General features: G+C 35.4%; 1 protein-coding gene across 1 annotated transcript in view; it reads right to left on the minus strand.

The window, feature by feature from the left end:
- Positions 1–19062, minus strand: part of IMMP2L (inner mitochondrial membrane peptidase subunit 2) — a gene marked incomplete at its 5' end in the record, with an annotated part of 459378 nt that overhangs the window by 435628 nt on the left and 4688 nt on the right. Inside the window, one exon of the mRNA XM_080632403.1 lies at positions 17963–18066. Coding sequence (XP_080488529.1) covers positions 17963–18066 — 104 coding nt within the window. The remainder of the gene's footprint in view (positions 1–17962; positions 18067–19062) is intronic.

Below are 19062 nucleotides of genomic sequence, written 5' to 3' on the forward strand. Positions count from 1 at the left end.
AGGATTTACTTTGGCTTTCAATAAGCTGGGGCTTGGCCAGCTTTCATGTACTTGTTCCTAGTTTAAAGTACTGTTCCTTTTATACCTTCCACACTTAACAAGAATCAAAATTATTTTGTATTTTAGAAGTGTTATGAATTTTGACTTTAATTTTATAATCTCATTCCAGAGCAGAATAAAAGGAAACACAAACTTTTTTCTACATGATGAATGTTATTTCTTGGTAATGTTGTTTTCTGAAGTAAAATCTCTGTCAGGTATTTTTAAGATGCATACAACACAATGACCTTAAAACCATTTACCGTATTTAATGGAACACAAGCTCTTATGTAACACTGACATCTCCATAAATTTATCAGTAATTTCATGAAGTTTTTTTCAGCTTGCTTCCATCAATTGGTATTCAGTTTATCATTTCTTATGCTCACTTCATAGATCTATACTGGATTTTCCAATAGCCTACCCTATTTGAATGTCCAAAAGATTTATCTTTAAAATCTCAGAGATTATTATTGCCTGTTATTTTCAGTACAGCTCATCAAATAGGAAAGAGTTATAATACAATGCTTAGTAGATTTACAGCCAGGTTGGTTATTAACAGGGCCTGGTAGCCTGAGAAAGAAAAGGAACAGGCTAAAACCAGGAAAGAAGAAGAAACTAAAAGCCATTATCTGCTCTGACAGGCTCAGAGAAAATTGATTTTTGCAATAACCTCACTCACTTCTGAAACTGTTCCATACACCATGTTGGATGTAGGTATCAATAAAGGAACTACGGGTCGGAAGTTCCCATTATAAGTCAATAGTGTCAATGAAGCCTGGACTCTGATGTCCCACTTCTAATGTATCTATTTGACAAGAGCTGAATCTCAATCTGTTATACTAATACACCCAGTGTTAATGCAGTATACTATTAGCCAAAGACAAAGTTCGGGATTGTATAATGGCCAAAGCCCCTGTACAAACACTGCATGCAGTTTCAAAGCGCGAGAGCCTAAACAAGAAGTATTTAGTTAAATATGTATGTAATTTAAGTAAAAATATTCATTTGAATTCATCACTGTGAGAACCTCAGCATTCTCTTTTAAACCCTCGTCATGAAATACTGCTTGAAAATCCTCTTAGATCAATGTGGTGAGAATCTAATTAAATCAAGTTACTGAACTGTATCCATAAACAGTGGTTTTAATTCTGTCAACTTAGTATCACTAATGCCATCCATAAATTTTGTCATGTTTACAAAGAAACCATGAAAAAGTCACAGTTTCACTACATAATAAGTTATGCTCTCTTGTGTGACTTAATGGGCTCTGTTAGGATAGCAGCAGCCAGCCAATTTAAAATTTTCAGGCTTCATTTTGTCAGCATCTGTGATCCAAGGGGTCATTCATTAAATTATGGCCATTTTTTCTTCTTTGTGGTTTAACAGAGAGAGGAAGGAAGAGAAAAAAAGAAAATATTTATGTAAATACAAGAAGAGTAAGAAAGACCCCCAATACTATTTCATTACTTGCAAGTGTGATTAACAGATGACTTATCACAACAGGATGAGAATTTGACTGCAACATTGAAGACCCTTGTTGGTCACCTACTATAATCTCACAAAAGTAGCCTCCAAGATATATACAGTGAAGAGCAAGATATGTCACCCTGAAATTTAAGATACAACATGGAGAATATTTTTTCTGGACATAAGTAAATGGCATGTAAATTATCCTTAAAATTGTATTATGATTCAAATAATTTCATTACTATCTGGTCACCTAGTTTAGGGACAGCAGCAAAAAAATCATACAGAAATATGGTTTAATCTAAATTAAAAACCATGGCTTTTATTTGGTCCATCATTTAAAATATTTTAAATGCCTATGGATAATTGATAAAAACTAATTTCTGGAAGTGCTCATTTTTCTCCATTAACTAGAGAGAAATTCTGGTGAGTAGGCTTGATTTATGATAGGTAACTACTAAAACAATAGAGATAATTGGACTAAGTTTAAAGCAGAAACCTCCCTTGAGGCAACAAAAAAATCTGTAGAATTTCTTGAATATTGATGCTCTTCTCCAAAATCAGAAATATAAGTAAGAATAAAGTAATAGCCTAGAGGCTTCATCCTTAAGGCTTCATTAGAGACTCTTCAAATGAAAAAAAACGAAGTTAAAAGATACTATGAAGAGAAGAAACATATTTGCTTATTTCCCAAACTTTAACAGATGAACTAGTCTGTTGCAAGCACTGACAAAGGAAAGTATTATTGGAACCTGTTTATTTAAGGAAGTTATTGAAGTCTGTGATAATAAAATAAACCAAAACAAAACCAAATCAGCAGTAAAATGAAAATGTCGCAACTCCTTCTCTGGAATCGCTACTAAAAAGAGATTCCCCTGAAACACAGCTAGGATCAACACCAACAGAACAATCTCACAAAATGTCAATCAATATCTATTTTTCAGCATCACAGCAGTCCCCATCTTCCCTGTTTTTTCTCTGATATTTCCATATGCGTTTATTAGGACTGGTTGAAAATGGCATGAGTGACATTGCAAGACTTACACACTAAAAGGGAAGGGGGTTGAAAAGCAGTTCAGTCAAGTAGCACACCATCTGTGGCTTGCATAGGGCCCTGGGTACAGATGCAATCTAAGCACCAAAAAAAATTAACTGGAGACAAACTTAAATATGCTTCTTTAGCATTCCTCTTCACAAATCTCGGAATCACATTGGTTGCAACGCTATAAATTCTCTTCAACTTATTAGTATGCTCCTGAATATAACAATCCAAAGACAGACAGTAAACAACTTCAGAAAAAGATCTCATTTGCCTGTAAATACACAAGTGAGAATGATTATGTTTTTTTAAACAATAAAAAAAATAACCCTCATGTATATTTCTTATTCATTATTAAGATGCTGAATAATCCCCATATCTGACTGGAAGCTTACCATTCTACAGCAGACCTTCAGCTGCTGCATGCACACTCTATGCAATCTAATGAACAGGGATTTTATTTTCAAATACAACACTGTCATTCTAGGATATAAAAATTTTCTAGACATTGTAGACCATAAACACATCTATAAATCAACAGATTAAAATAATGTAAATGCCATTTTTTTAATCTTTTATTTTTTAATAAACTGTTAAATAAATGCATTTTACACTTCCCCCTTTTGTTATTTTTTAAGTCTTTTGATTTTTTGAACTGCTTTAAAATATATATTGGATTTGGACCCTAAGGAGAAAAAGTAGAGAGTAATCTTCTGGGCTGTAGGCTGGAAGAGCAAGACAGGGATTACAATCTCTCTTCTCACAGGCAATATGAACCTCATACTCTCTAAGGAATTATGACAACAGGGATTCCACAGCCTGGGTTCTCAGCAGCACCAACTATAGGGTTTTTTCCAAGTCACACAGGGAAAGGTGAAAATGACTGACTTTCATAAAGAGCACGCACATTTTAGAACTTCGGTGTGAGCAATATGCTGCAGTCATTCTGCTGCTGCATGCCAGTGTTTCAAAATGGGACTCTATGTGCCCATAATTAATATTTCCCAAATTGATTATGTAATCAGAAGTTACTCTACAAATATTACATACACATAATAAGCATTATTAAAATATTATGCAGACCTCTTATTTGTCAGCATGTATAACATAGATACTTTAATTATTATTATAATCTCAACAATTTACATCCATTAATAATTTTAGTATTACAGTTCATGAATTCCTAGTATGGCTAATTTCTTGATAAGTTAAAGATAATTTTGAATAACAGCTATTAATGCTAGTCTACATTTATTCACCTTTTGTACTTGGATAAAACTTCCATAGCAATTTCCAAAATCGGTTTGTTCTTAGAAAACACATGGGAGACCTGTCAGGAATCTATGAATACGGGAATCATAAACCTGTTGTGTTAAAAGTGCTTTTTTTAAAAGAAAGGGTTCTTCATGAGATAAGATTAAAATTGTACAACTTTTCTCTTCATGTAGATGCAGCTCTTGACAAAGGCAGTCCTGATGTGTTTTATTTGTTCACTATGTCAACTGCATGTATGAGACAAAGAGAAAAATAATATTTCTAGCCTGAAGTAATGCTTTGTGCTAATAAGTCCAAATGTTCCATATATGTTGTCTGAATACCAGGGGCTGACACACGTTTGCTAGCCCTGCTGCTACCATCCAGACAATGGACTTGTTGCTGAGAGGTAATACCTCATGAGCTTTAGCAAACAGTATACAGATGTACACAGGAGTTGAAACAAGTCACAGAGTAGAGCTAAATGTAGATGCTAGCAGAAATTTCTAGATAGCCCAAGAGGGCTTTTGTAAATCAGGACATGAAGAGTCCCTTCAAATTTAAATTTCCCTTGGCGATTAACTGCTGCTGCATAAGCAAATCCTGTGAACTAAAAAACCCTGCTGAGTTGCCTTGCATATAGTTATACCACTGAAATCCTAAACACAACAGTCTTTGCAAGCTGTATTTTCAAATGTGTCATTTCATTCACACATGGACTAGAGAGACATGTTATATCTGTTCACTTACCACAGGTAAAAGCTGATTAAAACATACATTAAAAACAAACACATATACACAAAACCAACCTTTTAAGTGTTATAAAGGAGAAAAGTGGGAACTATTTAGAATTAGCTGGAAAAATAGTACCAGATTTTAGAAAAATTGAGAGACACAGGTCTAAGATCCAGACCCCAGTCCTCCAGTTTTGAGGTAACACAAAACAGAATAAACTATAACACTCTATAAAGATTCAGATAAACCTCAGCCCACTTTATGTATGCACATGCTCTGTAATCTCTTCAACATCAGGCATGGCCACAGGATTACAAATGAAAACTGACCAGAATAAAACAACTGCAAGGCCAACTACTCAAAACTCTCTCAAAGGTAACCACTGAGATAATGCCTCAAAAACAACAGACAAAAAGGGAAATAAAGAGGAGGAAATATTGTAGATGAACATGCTCAGCATTTTCCCTTATTAAACCAAGAAGCATACAAAGTTTCAAATATTAAGATGCATGTTTTTTCCCCTAAATTTGGGTTCAGACATTCAGAGGTCCTTCATTTGCTAAATCAGGTTTAACTTAATATTAGCCTCCATATTTTTACAACATCATTAAAATATTCCAGTGAAGACTTATCCTAACATTGCACCTTCTCATCACTGTCAGTTTTAAAACATACGGAATGAGGTGTTCCTTCTCTCAATTAAGTGGTAGTACTGCAGTTCTACTGCACTTTCTGTCCACTGGAAACTGTAAGTTTTCATGTATTAAGGGTGGCAAGTTTTAAGGCAACTTATTTAAGAAACCCAACATTCAACCCAGTCCGGATATCTTGGGATAACATAAAGGTCAAATATCATTGTAGAAGGTCACAAGAGGTTCCTGAAAGATTATTGCTGTTACAATTTCCTGGTTTTACAAGGTATTTTAAATATGTTACAATAAACATACATCAACTATACCAACAGCCTTGTTCAGTTCTCAAAGGTGTACCTGCTGTTCCTATGAAGTAGCAGTTATATTGACCTAGAACAGTCTCTGCTCTTCACAAGTTTTACAACGAAATTGCACAGCTCAGAGTGAGGAAAATGTAGTTAACAACAAAGTCAGCGTTTCATATGGAAGCTATTCCTATTTTAATCAGAAATCTCAAACATCTCATCATAAGCTGTTTAGAACAATGAAGCTAAGTCTCTAATTCTGTCTCATGGATTCAGCTAAGCCATTTTCAATTAAGTACACAGAATGTAATTTGTAATCAAGTTTTACCCTTTAATGTTAAACAGAAAAGCCTTTGAACTCAAGGAAAGTGCAAACTAATTTAAATTTGCTATAGAAAAAAAAAAAAACCAACAAGCCAAACCCAACCTGTCACTGTCCGAGAGGTCTGTGAGGAACTCACTATGCATAATCAGGCATTTAAAAATCTTCCAACAGTATCTCTTTACTAAGGTCAAACTCAGCACCAGTTTAAAAATAGACTGTTCTGAGGGCGAAGGGGATCTTAGGCAGACACAAACATTATAGCAGGCCTTCTGGGTGTACAGGATGCTATTATCTTTTGCTTACTGACAATATACTTCCCTTTATATGGCAAGACCACACTACTCTCATTACAGTTGCCCTAGTTCTTGAAACATCAAAGTTATTGTTCTGACAATGCCATTAATTTGACCCTTAAAGCAAATATATAACAACACATAAAACAAAACTACCTATGCTAACTACCTCTTTTTTGCCTAAAGACATACACTGTTAAATACCAAAACCCTAAACAGCATTATGCTATGGATGATGGTTTTAAGCAACTATAATTCTAATTTTTTACTTCTACCTTCTCCCTAGTCCAAATTTCTGTTTATATGCTACTTTTCTTAAATTTCATAAAGGCAGCCATAAATGAAGACAGTTACACTACAAGGGAAAATCTGAGCTGAGAGGCTAGATCATTCTGCTCCATATTGGTGGAGGATACAGGTCAAGTTCACAAAGTTCAATTTATGAATAAATGAAAAAGGTTCTTATAGATTCTTCCTACAATGTCATTACATTTCAGCCATGACACTAAAATTTACAGGTAACCCTTCTCTGTGCTTTCAGTTTTCTATCTTTTTTTTTTTTTTCTGGCCTTCATTTTAGGTGTCCTTTATATTTTATTCTTGATTCATTTCTCTGATTTACAGTCAAAACGTTGACCCTGTCCCTTATGAATGAATCAGGTCAGACTTCACTGAAAATTTAACAAGTGAGCAAACAATTACTTGTGTACTTTTTCAGGCTCCTCTTCTCACTTGGGAACTGCTCTCCACATACATTTGCAAAGTAGTTCCCCTTTACTAAACTATGTCAAACATGACCCAGTGTTCAGCCGTCTGCATGCAGGCTGCCACTCACCTCACCAATTGTTTCACCACACACATTTACCTGAATCTACCTGTCATTTCTCCTTTATTTACATTTTAGTTATAAAACCCAAATGCAACCTTAGCATTCTCTATACATTCAGCTATTAACACAACTGGCTCCCAGCGCATGACTGGTCTTTTAGAAGCTGCTATAACAAAAATATCACAACTGCATCTACAGAATAAGAGAGTTTTACAAACTCTGCTTCCATGCTATAAAACAAATTTAAAACACCATAATCCATATTGTAAACACTGACTGGTAATGTTGACTTCTAATTTTGGAAGTGTACAACTGTAATGCCTCATATCTTAGAAGTTCCAATGCTGAAATTCCATTTGATGTAGACAAACAGAAAAACTTAGGTTGGAAGGACCTCTGGGAGTCATCTACTTCAAGTGCTGGCCAAGACTGGTACAAAACTGATACTGGTGGCAAAGATAGACCAGGGTGCTCAGGCTTTTGCTAGTCAAGTTTTAAATACCTCTAAGGATGGAGGTTTCATAATCCATGTGGCTAATGAATCAGGCATTCCAATTCTGCATTTTGTTAACTTGTACCTGGTCAGAATGTCCCCTGCTGCAATTGTGACCACTTTGCACTTGTCACTTTGCTGTGCACCTCTGATGTGGATGGACTATTCATCAGGGACTGTAGTGACAGGACAAGGGGTAATGGGTTCACAGAATCGTAGAATAGTTAGGGTTGGAAAGCACCTTAAGATCATCTAGTTCCAACCCCCCTGCCATGGGCAGGGACACCCCACACTAAACCGTGCCACCCAAGGCCTCATCCAACCTGGCCTTGAACACTGTCAAGGATGGAGCATTCACAACCTCCCTGGGCAACCCATTCCAGTGCCTCACCACCCTGGAAGTAAAGAATTTCTTCCTTATATCCAATCTAAACTTCCCCTGTTTAAGTTTGAACCCATTACCCCTTGTCCTGTCACTACAGTCCCTGATGAAGAGTCCATCCCCAGCATCCTTGTAGGCCCCCTTCAAATACTGGAAGGCTGCTCTGAGGTCTCCACGCAGCCTTCTCTTCTCCAGGCTCAACAGCCCCAACTTTCTCAGCCTGTCTCCATATGGGAGGTGCTCCAATCCCCTGATCATCCTCGTGGCCCTCCTCTGGACTTGTTCCAACAGTTCCATGTCCTTTTTATGTTGAGGACACCAGAACTGCACACAATACTCCAAGTGAGGTCTCACAAGAGCAGAGTAGAGGGGCAGGATCACCTCCTTTGACCTGCTGGTCACGCTCCTCTTGATGCAGCCCAGGATACGCTTGGCTTTTTGGGCTGCGAGCGCACACTGAAGCCGGCTCATGTTCATTTTTTCATCGACCAACACCCCCAAGTCCTTCTCTGCAGGGCTGCTCTGAATCTCTTCTATGCCCAACCTGTAGCCGTGCCTGGGATTGCTCCGACCCAGGTATAGGACCTTGCATGTGAACTTAAGTTCAGACTTAAACAGGGGAAGTTTAGATTGGATATAAGGAAGAAATTCTTTACTGAGAGGGTGGTGTGGCACTGGAATGGGTTGCCCAGGGAGGTTGTGAGTGCTCCATCCTTGGCGGTGTTCAAAGCCAGGTTGGATGAGGCCTTGGGTGGCATGGTTTAGTGTGAGGTGTCCCTGCCCACGGCAGGGGGGTTGGAACTAGATGATCTTAAGGTCCTTTCCAGCCCTAACTATTCTATGATTCTATGATTCTATATGACTCCACTTTGCTGCAGCTAAATCAACAGATACGACAGTTGACAACAGCAGTAAGGTGCCCTCTCAGCTGAACAAACATATATGCACGTATTTAGAGCTAAATTTTGTTCAGTTGCACTTTCCAGCTGTAGCTGATTGCACATAAAGAAATACTGTTACATTCATGAATACAGCCTAATATAATTTCCCTAGAAAATACAGTGATGATAAGGTTAATTATCATTTTAAACCTGATAATTTGCCATTCCCTTGTTTTTGTCTTTGCTAACAGGCTGGGGGAAAAAAAAGAAAAAACAACCAAAAAAAAAAAAAAAAAAAATCCACAACCCAGAGAACAAGGCCAAGACTCTGCTTATTAGATGCAAAAATATTCATGTCACGGTATACTCAGCACAGGTCGAGACCCACAGTTTTTCTTCCAACTTCACCAATTAGATTGGAAATAAATATTTTTGATGGGTAAGCAGAATTCACTTTGTCAGCATATGTATAGTTCATTGAAAGATTCCTAGAAGTAACATCCTGCAGTTAATATTTATGGTTGCTCATAATACAACTGACTATACTGGCTTTGAGGAAGTTATTACTAGAAGATATGAAGTCAGCGGTGGCACTATTTAAACTATAATTTGTCCAAGAACATACAGTATGAAATATCCCATATAATAAAACATCAGTATAATAAAACATTCAGTACTTCCCAGATTGTACACAACATAAAAGCAGCCTAACTGTACTAAAGGGCAAAATGCATTTAGGTATCTTTTTGCATACTCAAAATCTACAGAACCAATTTCATTTGTTTAATAGCTTATATCCAGGATATAAAAAAGATAAAAACAAAAATGAATAAAATTACCAAGCTTTATCACTTAAAAATGTTTGCATTCTAGACTTTAAGCATTCCTGAATCATATTACGACATCCTACATATATTTCTCTTTTAAAGCTTTCATACTACTGCAGGTAACAGAACTTCGCATTGGAATATGCAAACCTTGGTGTTAAGGAACTGGTCATCTTTGAAAGAGAATGGTTTCGTATGGAGAAGGTGAACTTATTTTCAGAGCTGTTCTACAAAAAAGATTTTTCACTACTCCCTTTCTAAGTATAGAACAACTTCTTCATAATAGATGTAGATACAGCATTTTTAGACCCAAAATGTATATCATTCACAACTCAAGAAATATGAAATGTAAGATCTCAATCTTGTGAGAAGCTTATCTTAAACTGAATCTAGTATTTCATCAGTTCAGCACTCAGCATGTCATCAGTTCAGTGGAATCTGGATTTAAGTACTTTGGTATGTTACCCTCTTTAGGAATCATAGTTGGTGCATCAGCTTTCTCAAGTCCTTTGCCTTCAAAAGAAGAAATTACTTTACTTTCAACAAACTATCTCTTTACTTTCAGTGTAACAATCCTCTAAAGCTTCTAGCTATCTTTTCAGCAGACTGAGTACACATTCAAAAATTATGGTCCATTTATACTTGTCATAATCAAAAGTTCACTTGATATTTTTGCACAAGGATAACCATATGAATACCCATGACTTTATACAGCCTATTTCACTCACTTGTAAAACCTTTCCTAGCTCTAGGTAGCTACAAGCAATGACAGTCGTAAATAGTTAGTAATTACCTCTCAGCAGTTAGAAATGTACTGAAAAAAATATATCAAATATTTCCCTATCAGAACTATCAACTTTTCTTAAGGTTAAAGAAAAAAAAAAAGTAGGAAAAATACACAGTTACCTTTCCATATATACATTGCAGCAAGCATTTACATCACCAGATCCTGCTGAAAGCAAAGCAAGCTCCTAGCATCTAAATTATGAATATTTCAGAAGGTAGAAGTGACATTTTTCTAAACCAAGGCAGGTTTCAAGCTCTTTTTGCTCAACATGACATTCGCACAGCACTCAAGCATGACACTGTAAGGCAGAGAGTTACAGAACCAGAGACAGCCTTCCAGCCAACCAAATCATGGCTGCAATTTCTGTGACATTTACAGCAGCTGTCCTCTTAAGCCCAGGATCCCAACATACTGTGTCCACCATCAGACCAGTATAAAAACTTATTCTACGCTGTTCCCTTTTCTCCTTTTTCCCCTCTTGTTTCAGAAGCAGCTACAAGTTATTTTATTTATTAGAACAAGGTTTGTTAGAAGTTCCCCCCCCCCCCCTTCTCTTCTTCATATGCCTAAAAGGTTAAAATAATTGAATGGAATTAATAAATCAGTTTTGAGATTAAAAATTACTGTTAACAGTCCTCCTTCAGCAGAACATAGGTCCTCCTTATGTATTAATTAGCTGCTAACACCCTATCCGCTCATCTCACAATTTAAAGATCACAACAGAACCAGTTTTTCTCCCACCTTCCTTGCTTTCCAAAGAATCATGCATATATATTCAGATGCAACTTTATTCACATCCTAATCTGGATGGGTTGAAACATAACTCACAGTTATTCCAATGTAAATATAGAAGGGCCAAGAAACAAAATACTTGGAACAACGAGTACAGATCTGTAGATGATCCTGTACGGAAAAGCTTTAATCTTGATGCTATTGAACTGGTACTGAGGCTGACAAGATGGTAACTTCCCTCCACTTTCACTAGAATATGTCTTACTGAAATGTTATGCTACTTATCTCAGTAAAAATCTTATTCAACCAAAAATCACAGACAGTACAACTGATTTTAATTTTTTGTCAAGTCCCTCAATCATAGAATATCTCAAGTTGGAAGGAACCCATAAGGACCATTGAGTCCAACTCCCTGCTCCTCGCACAACTACCTGAAACTAAATCATTTATGCTGCATTTAAAAAATAAAAAAATAAAAAAATAAATAAAAAAAAAAAAAAAAAAAAAAAACAAACCAAAACTGAGAGCAAAAGACATGGTGATAGTGATTTGCAGTTTTTCCAAGTTGTACCATTCAGCCACTATGACAGCAATACCTCAAATAAGAAATGATCGAATTACCTTATTAACAGTCATCAGGACTATTTCCTAATAGGAGTTCACATTTTAAACAGAATTTGACAACTGCACTGATGTCCATAAATTTATTCATGGGAAGCTAACTAGAATTAAAAAAAACAAAACTGTTCAGGTAATAGTCTCCTGTTATTAAATCTCAATATCTGCTTTTATAGCCAGAATTACTGATGTTATAGCAAGGTTCTAGATCCACTTAAAACCTGTCAAGTACCTGATGGAGATTTAATAATTTTATCTGATATACATTGCTGTGATAGAATGACAAATTCTTCTTTCTTAATTATCAACTGCCCACATTCTGGTTTATGCTAGCACAATATGTATAAGCTTAATGTTCACTTTTGTCCAACCAGCTCAAGTCAGTAATCAATGAAATAGGGTTTAGTAAACTTGCAGTGTAGATGTCTAATAGATACTCTAATAAATATTCTGCAAGGAACAATTTGTTTCTTAATTCAACAGCAAGGTACTTAATTCAATAGCAAGGCAAATAAAATCAAAATCAACCAGAATATCAAGTTCTCATGGGCACCACTTACAAAAATGGAGTGGTCTTCCCAATTAATACCTCTTTAACAAACTGCCCACAACATCTGACTTCCACATCATTACTTTTTTAGAAAATAAAACATATTTATTTTTAACTCTCCAAATTGCAATTTGACCACTAAAGAATCAGTAAACCGTAACATTCATATATGTTACTTTTTTGGCTTAAAGATGCTATACAGACTCTCTCCAGCAATGATTCTTGCAATCAAATCTTGTAAACATTCTACTCATATCCACAGACTTTGAATTAAATAACAGTAACTTTAAATACAACTTCTTTCCTCCACAAGTGTGAAGTTTCTACAGTACCATAATAACTGCCTGCTTAAACCAATACTGAACACTTCTTAATAAAACTGGGGATAATGCAGAGTATCTGAAATCTTTCTTTAGAAAATGGATTTTACTTACTTTATAAATAGAAGACCAACAGTATTAACATGCTCATATAGAGTATGATGTCTACTCCAAGTATAGATTGCAACACGGATAAGAAAAGTAGAACTACATATAAAATTTTTATCAGGAAAAGGTATGAGTTTTTTTTTTTTTTACAGCTAAAAGAAGAGAATAATAAAAGATTTTCTGATGTCACTGAGGCACAGAAAGTAAAGTGATTATTTAGCTTCTATGTCAGCACAACCTCCTTTGCAGCGTCCTACCTGCCAGAAGACAGATGACTGGGTACAGGGACCTAAGTACAAACAAAAATAGAACAGAAATTGGAAGGCTTAAGAAGGTCAAGCAGAGGTATTCGTAAAAGGTTGTTCAGTATTTTAGTCAAAATGAAGTTTTCTTAATGCAAGAACCATTAAGTATCACTTAATGTTACACCCATCAGAATTTAGTAGGAAGTCTTTTTATAATAACAACTACTGATTCAAACTCAAGTCAGTTCCTTCAATAAGGACCTTCTTACTGATTTTTATTTTACTAGGCTAGTCTTAGTAATGAAATTCCAATTAATGTTGTTTTATTGATATTACGCATTCACTTTGCACCATTTGAGAACTTTTATGCTTCCATCAACTGAACAGGACTATATTCCTTTAAAATCTGGATTATTCAGATTTGTGTGATTTGGCTTAAACTTGCTGAACCATCATATAAAATTATCACGGCAACTAACTTTTCCAGTTGTCATTTCTGAACAGATATCAGTAGAGGACACAGCCACAGAGGCAATCTTATACACAACTCTTTGATTCTTCCCCCAGAATGCTGATTTCCCCTGGATTTTTCAGAGCTCAAACACACATAACCTTACATGAAAATCCGTAGCAGTTACCACAAGTAAGGGAATTTGCCAGAAGGCCTGAACATAATTTTACAGTCAGAGGAAGGATTGACAGAAGCCACCAGGAATTATGCTTTGGTTTTTTGTTGTTTGTTTGTTTTGGGTTTTTTTTAAGAAAAAGTCAAGGGACTTTCAATGTAAAAACTTGTACTTAAAACTGTTACGCTTCTATTTAAGGACTCACAAGAAGATGGCAAGATATAAAATATTTGCTTCCTTATTATTATAGCTGACCTTTAAAAACATGTTTTTAAATATACTGCCCATTTTCATGTAGCTATTGTAGTTCAAAACTTTGGAAGCATATCACCATTCTGAATGTACAGAAAAAACAACATTGGTTCTCAGTCTTTTTCTGGATTAAATTAGCGTAGCTATTTTTATTTAACACATAAGCATATATTCAACATCAGAAATGGAGAGACATATAGCAACCTACCCAGCAAGTAGGTTCCCACTCTCAGTCACACCTTGGAGAAGATGTTCTCTCTATTACAGAAGTAACACAACCTCCAAAGACTAAAATTAGTATCTATGAATATTTACAGTCTTGACCATTTCATCATTCAAAAAATTTAACAATATGATTTATACTGCATTGTTAACTCCTTTGTTAGAAACCTATAGCCAAAAACAAGCCAATGTCCAAACTTATCTAAAAAAATAAAAAAAACCAAAAAAACATTTAAAATGCCTGAATTAATACTATTGTGCATTCATTTCAAAAGCTTACTTAAATTTTGTCATATTAATAAAATACCCACTCTATGTACACACGCTGATTTTGCAATCTTCTACATGTTGCAACAGCCTTCTACATTAAGACAGGAATTTCAGAATAAAAAGAGGACACAATTTTACATTCAGAACACAAGGTTTTCAGCAGAGACAAGTAAAATAAGTTGTAGAGCTATAAATCATTCTTTGGCTATATCTTTTTATAACAATGCTTGCATTTGTACACAGTTAAAGCCAAATTACATACAGATAAATTGGCAAAAATGTCCATTAGTACACAGTGGAAGAGCACTAGCTGCATTAGTACCAGGAACTCCACTTGCAGTATATATTCCCAAAGACCGGCATGAGCTATACAGCCCACACTGAGATGGGTACTGCTACAGCTACAATGCTGTTGGCACTCAAGCTTTACAGAGTAAAACCAGCTGGGAGAAGCCTACTCATAACTCATTCTGCAATATCTGATAAAGTTCTACATAATTGTTGTTATTACCTCAGCAAAGCTCTTACAAAATAAAATGCCTGTTTCACCACAAAACTCATTGAGAGATCAAGGTCAGCCTGGCAAAAATATGCATTCATTTATCTTTTAAAGATGACCTAATGTGTGACAATTTATGTTCTCTTTTTGAAGATAAATAAATGCACTTCCAAAATAAAAACCAACCAACCAAACAAACAAACCAACCAACAAAACCCTTCTTTTTTTGCATCTGTTTAAGCGACACAGAGGTAGTATTTTAGAACACGTAATAATGGAAATTATTTTATTTACTGAAAAAAAATTCCTGTTTTGACTTTTAATTTATTAACTCACAGTAATATAGCAATATCTAAATTAGGCACTCAAGCAAGTGATTGAATTAAGGACACTAATTTCCCTTCATTTTGAATCAACTTAAAATTTTGAGTTCAAAAGTTCTAACATGTAACACTGAACTCTCTTAATGCTGGTAATCAATAAGGACGAGTTCAAGCTAAAAGGAAAAACGTTAACCCATCTTATAATAAGCTGAGGTAAAATTTAACTATTTGTAAAGCACTAAACTGCGTATTAACAAATCAGTCCTTGCTACCAACTTATTCTCTCCTTTGGTTTTATCTGATTTTATGCTTTCAAGGACTAACACCATTCTAGATATTATGTCAAAACCAGGTATAAGTATGTGTGCACACACAGCAGCTAATTTCACAGATGTGGTTGTGATGCATAGTTACATCTACATCAGATGCAGAGACAGGTATGGCAGAGACACATGCCACATCTCCATAAACATGCAGTCTTCATTTAACACCTTAACCAGGCAAAAGCTCCAACAACTGTTTGAGGACAGGATGCTCATTTGTAATCGAAATCAGCAAATAAAAATATATCTGTTCATCAAGAACTAGACTGGATGACAGGAAAAGCTTTTGGATCTGCAAGCAGTATAACAAGCATAATCACAGGCTGACTGATCCTCTCTTGGGGCATCCAGGGCCACTAAGACTAACTCATCTCTCTGCTCCAAGATTTGGTTGTTGGCCATCTACTTAACACTGGACGTTGCCAGCTGGGGTCTCAAAAATCCCTTACTGATAGAAACAGCACCCATTTAGAATGACGCAGTATTTCTAATCGTATGAAGAAAGTGAAGATAGCCATGGTCAAGCTGCCATGAAGTAACATTTGACTTCAGGTCTTATTCAGCAGAAGATCACCCTCCAACAACCTCATAGCTGTTTTCTATTATGACTTGGCAAAGATGAGACAGTAGATAAATGTTAAGCAGCCAAGTAGGTATAAAAGAAGGTTTACATATCCATCTGCCTATCTCAGTCACACCAACACTTTCTCATCTGAATTTGACAGGAACACAAAAAGCAGCAGCTGATAGGAGACTGGCCCTCCCCATTTGCCTTGCCTGAATCAGCCAAATCCTCAGAGAACCACTGGGTAAAATTCATGCATATATGTAGGATATCTATCCACTAGTGAATTACAGAAATCATACGTAAACAATCAAAATTAAAAGGATAAAAATAACCTGCTTACACAATAAAAGCTTCTTGTGCCAAAAGTTAATCCTAAAACAACACACATAGGTACAAAATCACATTCAGATACTGTATCCTGCAAGTCCTTACACCAAAACCAAAAACTTTTACCAAAAGCTTCTAACAAACCTGTATCACGAAATATTTCACTTAAAAGTTGTTACTGATGTATAAAATATCTTTCAATATTTTTGTATCAAAACTATTAGATTATTTTTACATTGTTTAACTTCCTTTGTATTGTTCTTAAAGTGTTTTTTTAATTCTCTAGTCTGATTATTCAGTGTACTTCCCTAAAGATTAAGAAAAACCTGGACTTCCTCCATGTGGGTGTACCTAAGCTCCATCCTAACAGGCAAAATTTTCATAGCATACAAAGAAACCACAGAATCTAAAATATCAGTTATCATGCCAAACATACAGCAAAGTGAAAGCAATCAATCCATATGGCTCAGATAGTACCACAAGCCTTCAAGAAGTATACTGAAACTATTAATTTTGTTTTCTGATCAGACAACATGCTCATCTTCTGTTCAGTCTAATAATTACTAACCAGTTACATTCACTGTTTTAAACAATCACAGAGCATGACTTGGATAGAGGGATGCATACACAGGTTGAATCAAATTTTACAAGCAGTCATTAAGTGACCTGCAATTGGAATCCTTTATGAATAAATTTATATTTGTCGCTGGACCACTTACAGAAATTCTTATAAGCCAGAGAGTAAGACAGACCATAAGTATATTTTAAGTTTCTAACAAAAGAAGACTACATGGGAAGGCTTGCTTTAAGAGCTAGTAGTGAAAACTGTCATATGAATTACCACTACAGTGAAGAGGTAGGCAACAAAAAATGGGACAATTAGAGGTGATGTATGACAGGAAGGAAGCCAGATAACACAGCTTCCAAAGACAGTTCTGTCATAAACTACATATTGTGCATTTCACTTACAAAACTAAAACCTTAAGCTTAAAACTATCCAAGCATGTAGTATTAGTATGTATTATATCATTGTGTCAGTTATGCTCACTTTGACATTCCATTTCTTTATTACATGAAGGCTGAAATGGAGTTTCCTTACTCTCGAATACCTTCAACAGCGAAACACTGCCACCTTTTGGCTTGATACATAGACCTCGCCATTATAATTGTAAAACTTTTGTGGGGTTGGTTTTGCTACATTTGTCCTTCATGGGGACAGTTGATGTCTTGTGATATTAGTTAAAATTTTGTGCAGTACCCAGATTCCTCCATTTAAAAAAAAAAAGAAAAAAAAGAAAAAAAAGTAGCAATTACTAAAGAAACAGTATTTTTCTCACAAATATGCGCGCATAGCCAAACAACTTTAAAAGTATACTCCATTAAGCCACGTAATGTTTTATCTATTTTCTCTTTTTTCCCACAGCTCTTTTTTTTTTTGGCAGTTTTGATACACATATATACTGTATCACATAATATCTTACACTGCATTCCTTTCCAGTGAAAACTTGGTAATGCATTCTTTGAACATCTGAGTTTTGAAAACTGATTATAGGAATAGCAATAATGCATCATTAAAATGTCATGTTCCTTACTCATATGTATATGTACAGTATTCTAGATTAAATATTAAATACTGATAGCTCAACATTTGTATAAGCATGTATGGAAATGTATGCAAAATCACTTACACCAATGACACAATGTCCCCACGCTGTACATCATAATTTCGAATGCTCCAGTGGTTTAAGAGCACTACATCAGATGCTTGTCTTCCCCCAGGATTCAAAGAAGGCTGAGAGAGGGGAGGAAAAAAATGCTTTAGATGTACATTTTCTCTATGAGTCTTCCACCTACCTCTCATTCCATCAGCAGGTGAAATCCATTAAATCAGTAAAAACGTACCCACTTACTATAAAAGGACCATGTATTCTGGGAAATATATTTCTTTATTAAATGCCATGTTAAATGTCATTGATTTATTAAAACTGTAGTTCACATCTTTCAGCGCACTACTGCATGCAAATTAAGTTACGCAGGATACATACTTATGACAAGCCTGATGAAAAGAAGTGATTGCCTTTACTGCATATTATTTAACATTAAAACCAAAGGAAAACCAAAACCACTAATTCCCAGAAAAAGCAAGTTTTCCACAGACATCTTACTGCTTATACAAGCATAACAACCTAAAAGTGAAACACATACTTGTAACAATACTAATCTCAGCACCCTTTGCAAAGGGGAAAACCAAACCCTACACCACATACTGACAATGCCAGTAAATGCAGGCCTTGTGTAACAGGGTACACAATATGTTTAGTTAAACAGCAAACAAGGCTAGTTATGGACTAAAAGGAAAATTTCTAGTCAAGAAAGTCTGCTCAAAGCAGATCACCTCTAGCATTCAGAAATATGGTCCAAGTCTAAGCTATAAATATATTAACATTCATTGTTATTTTATCTACTAGAGCCTATGCATTGCAAGAGCCAGAAAAATTAAAACCAGGAGCTAATTACCAAATATTTTATTATTATTTTTTAATCAGGATTTTCCAGAATTATTTTTCACCTTCATAGCATCTCCCACTAAAGGATAGTATCTTTACATACAAATTATTTACACACAAATTCAGAAACAATATGCAGTCATACTCATTTTACCAAATGCAGGTGCATATGGACCAGAGCTAACAATGATACTAAATACAAGACAAAGAGGCTGATCTTACAAAGCAGGAATCACACATATGGTATATTCTCACAAAGCAAACTGCTTGGTACTCAAAGC

The sequence above is a fragment of the Psittacula echo genome, assembly GCF_963264785.1.
Source record: "Psittacula echo genome assembly, chromosome: 1".
Taxonomy (NCBI): domain Eukaryota; kingdom Metazoa; phylum Chordata; class Aves; order Psittaciformes; family Psittacidae; genus Psittacula; species Psittacula echo.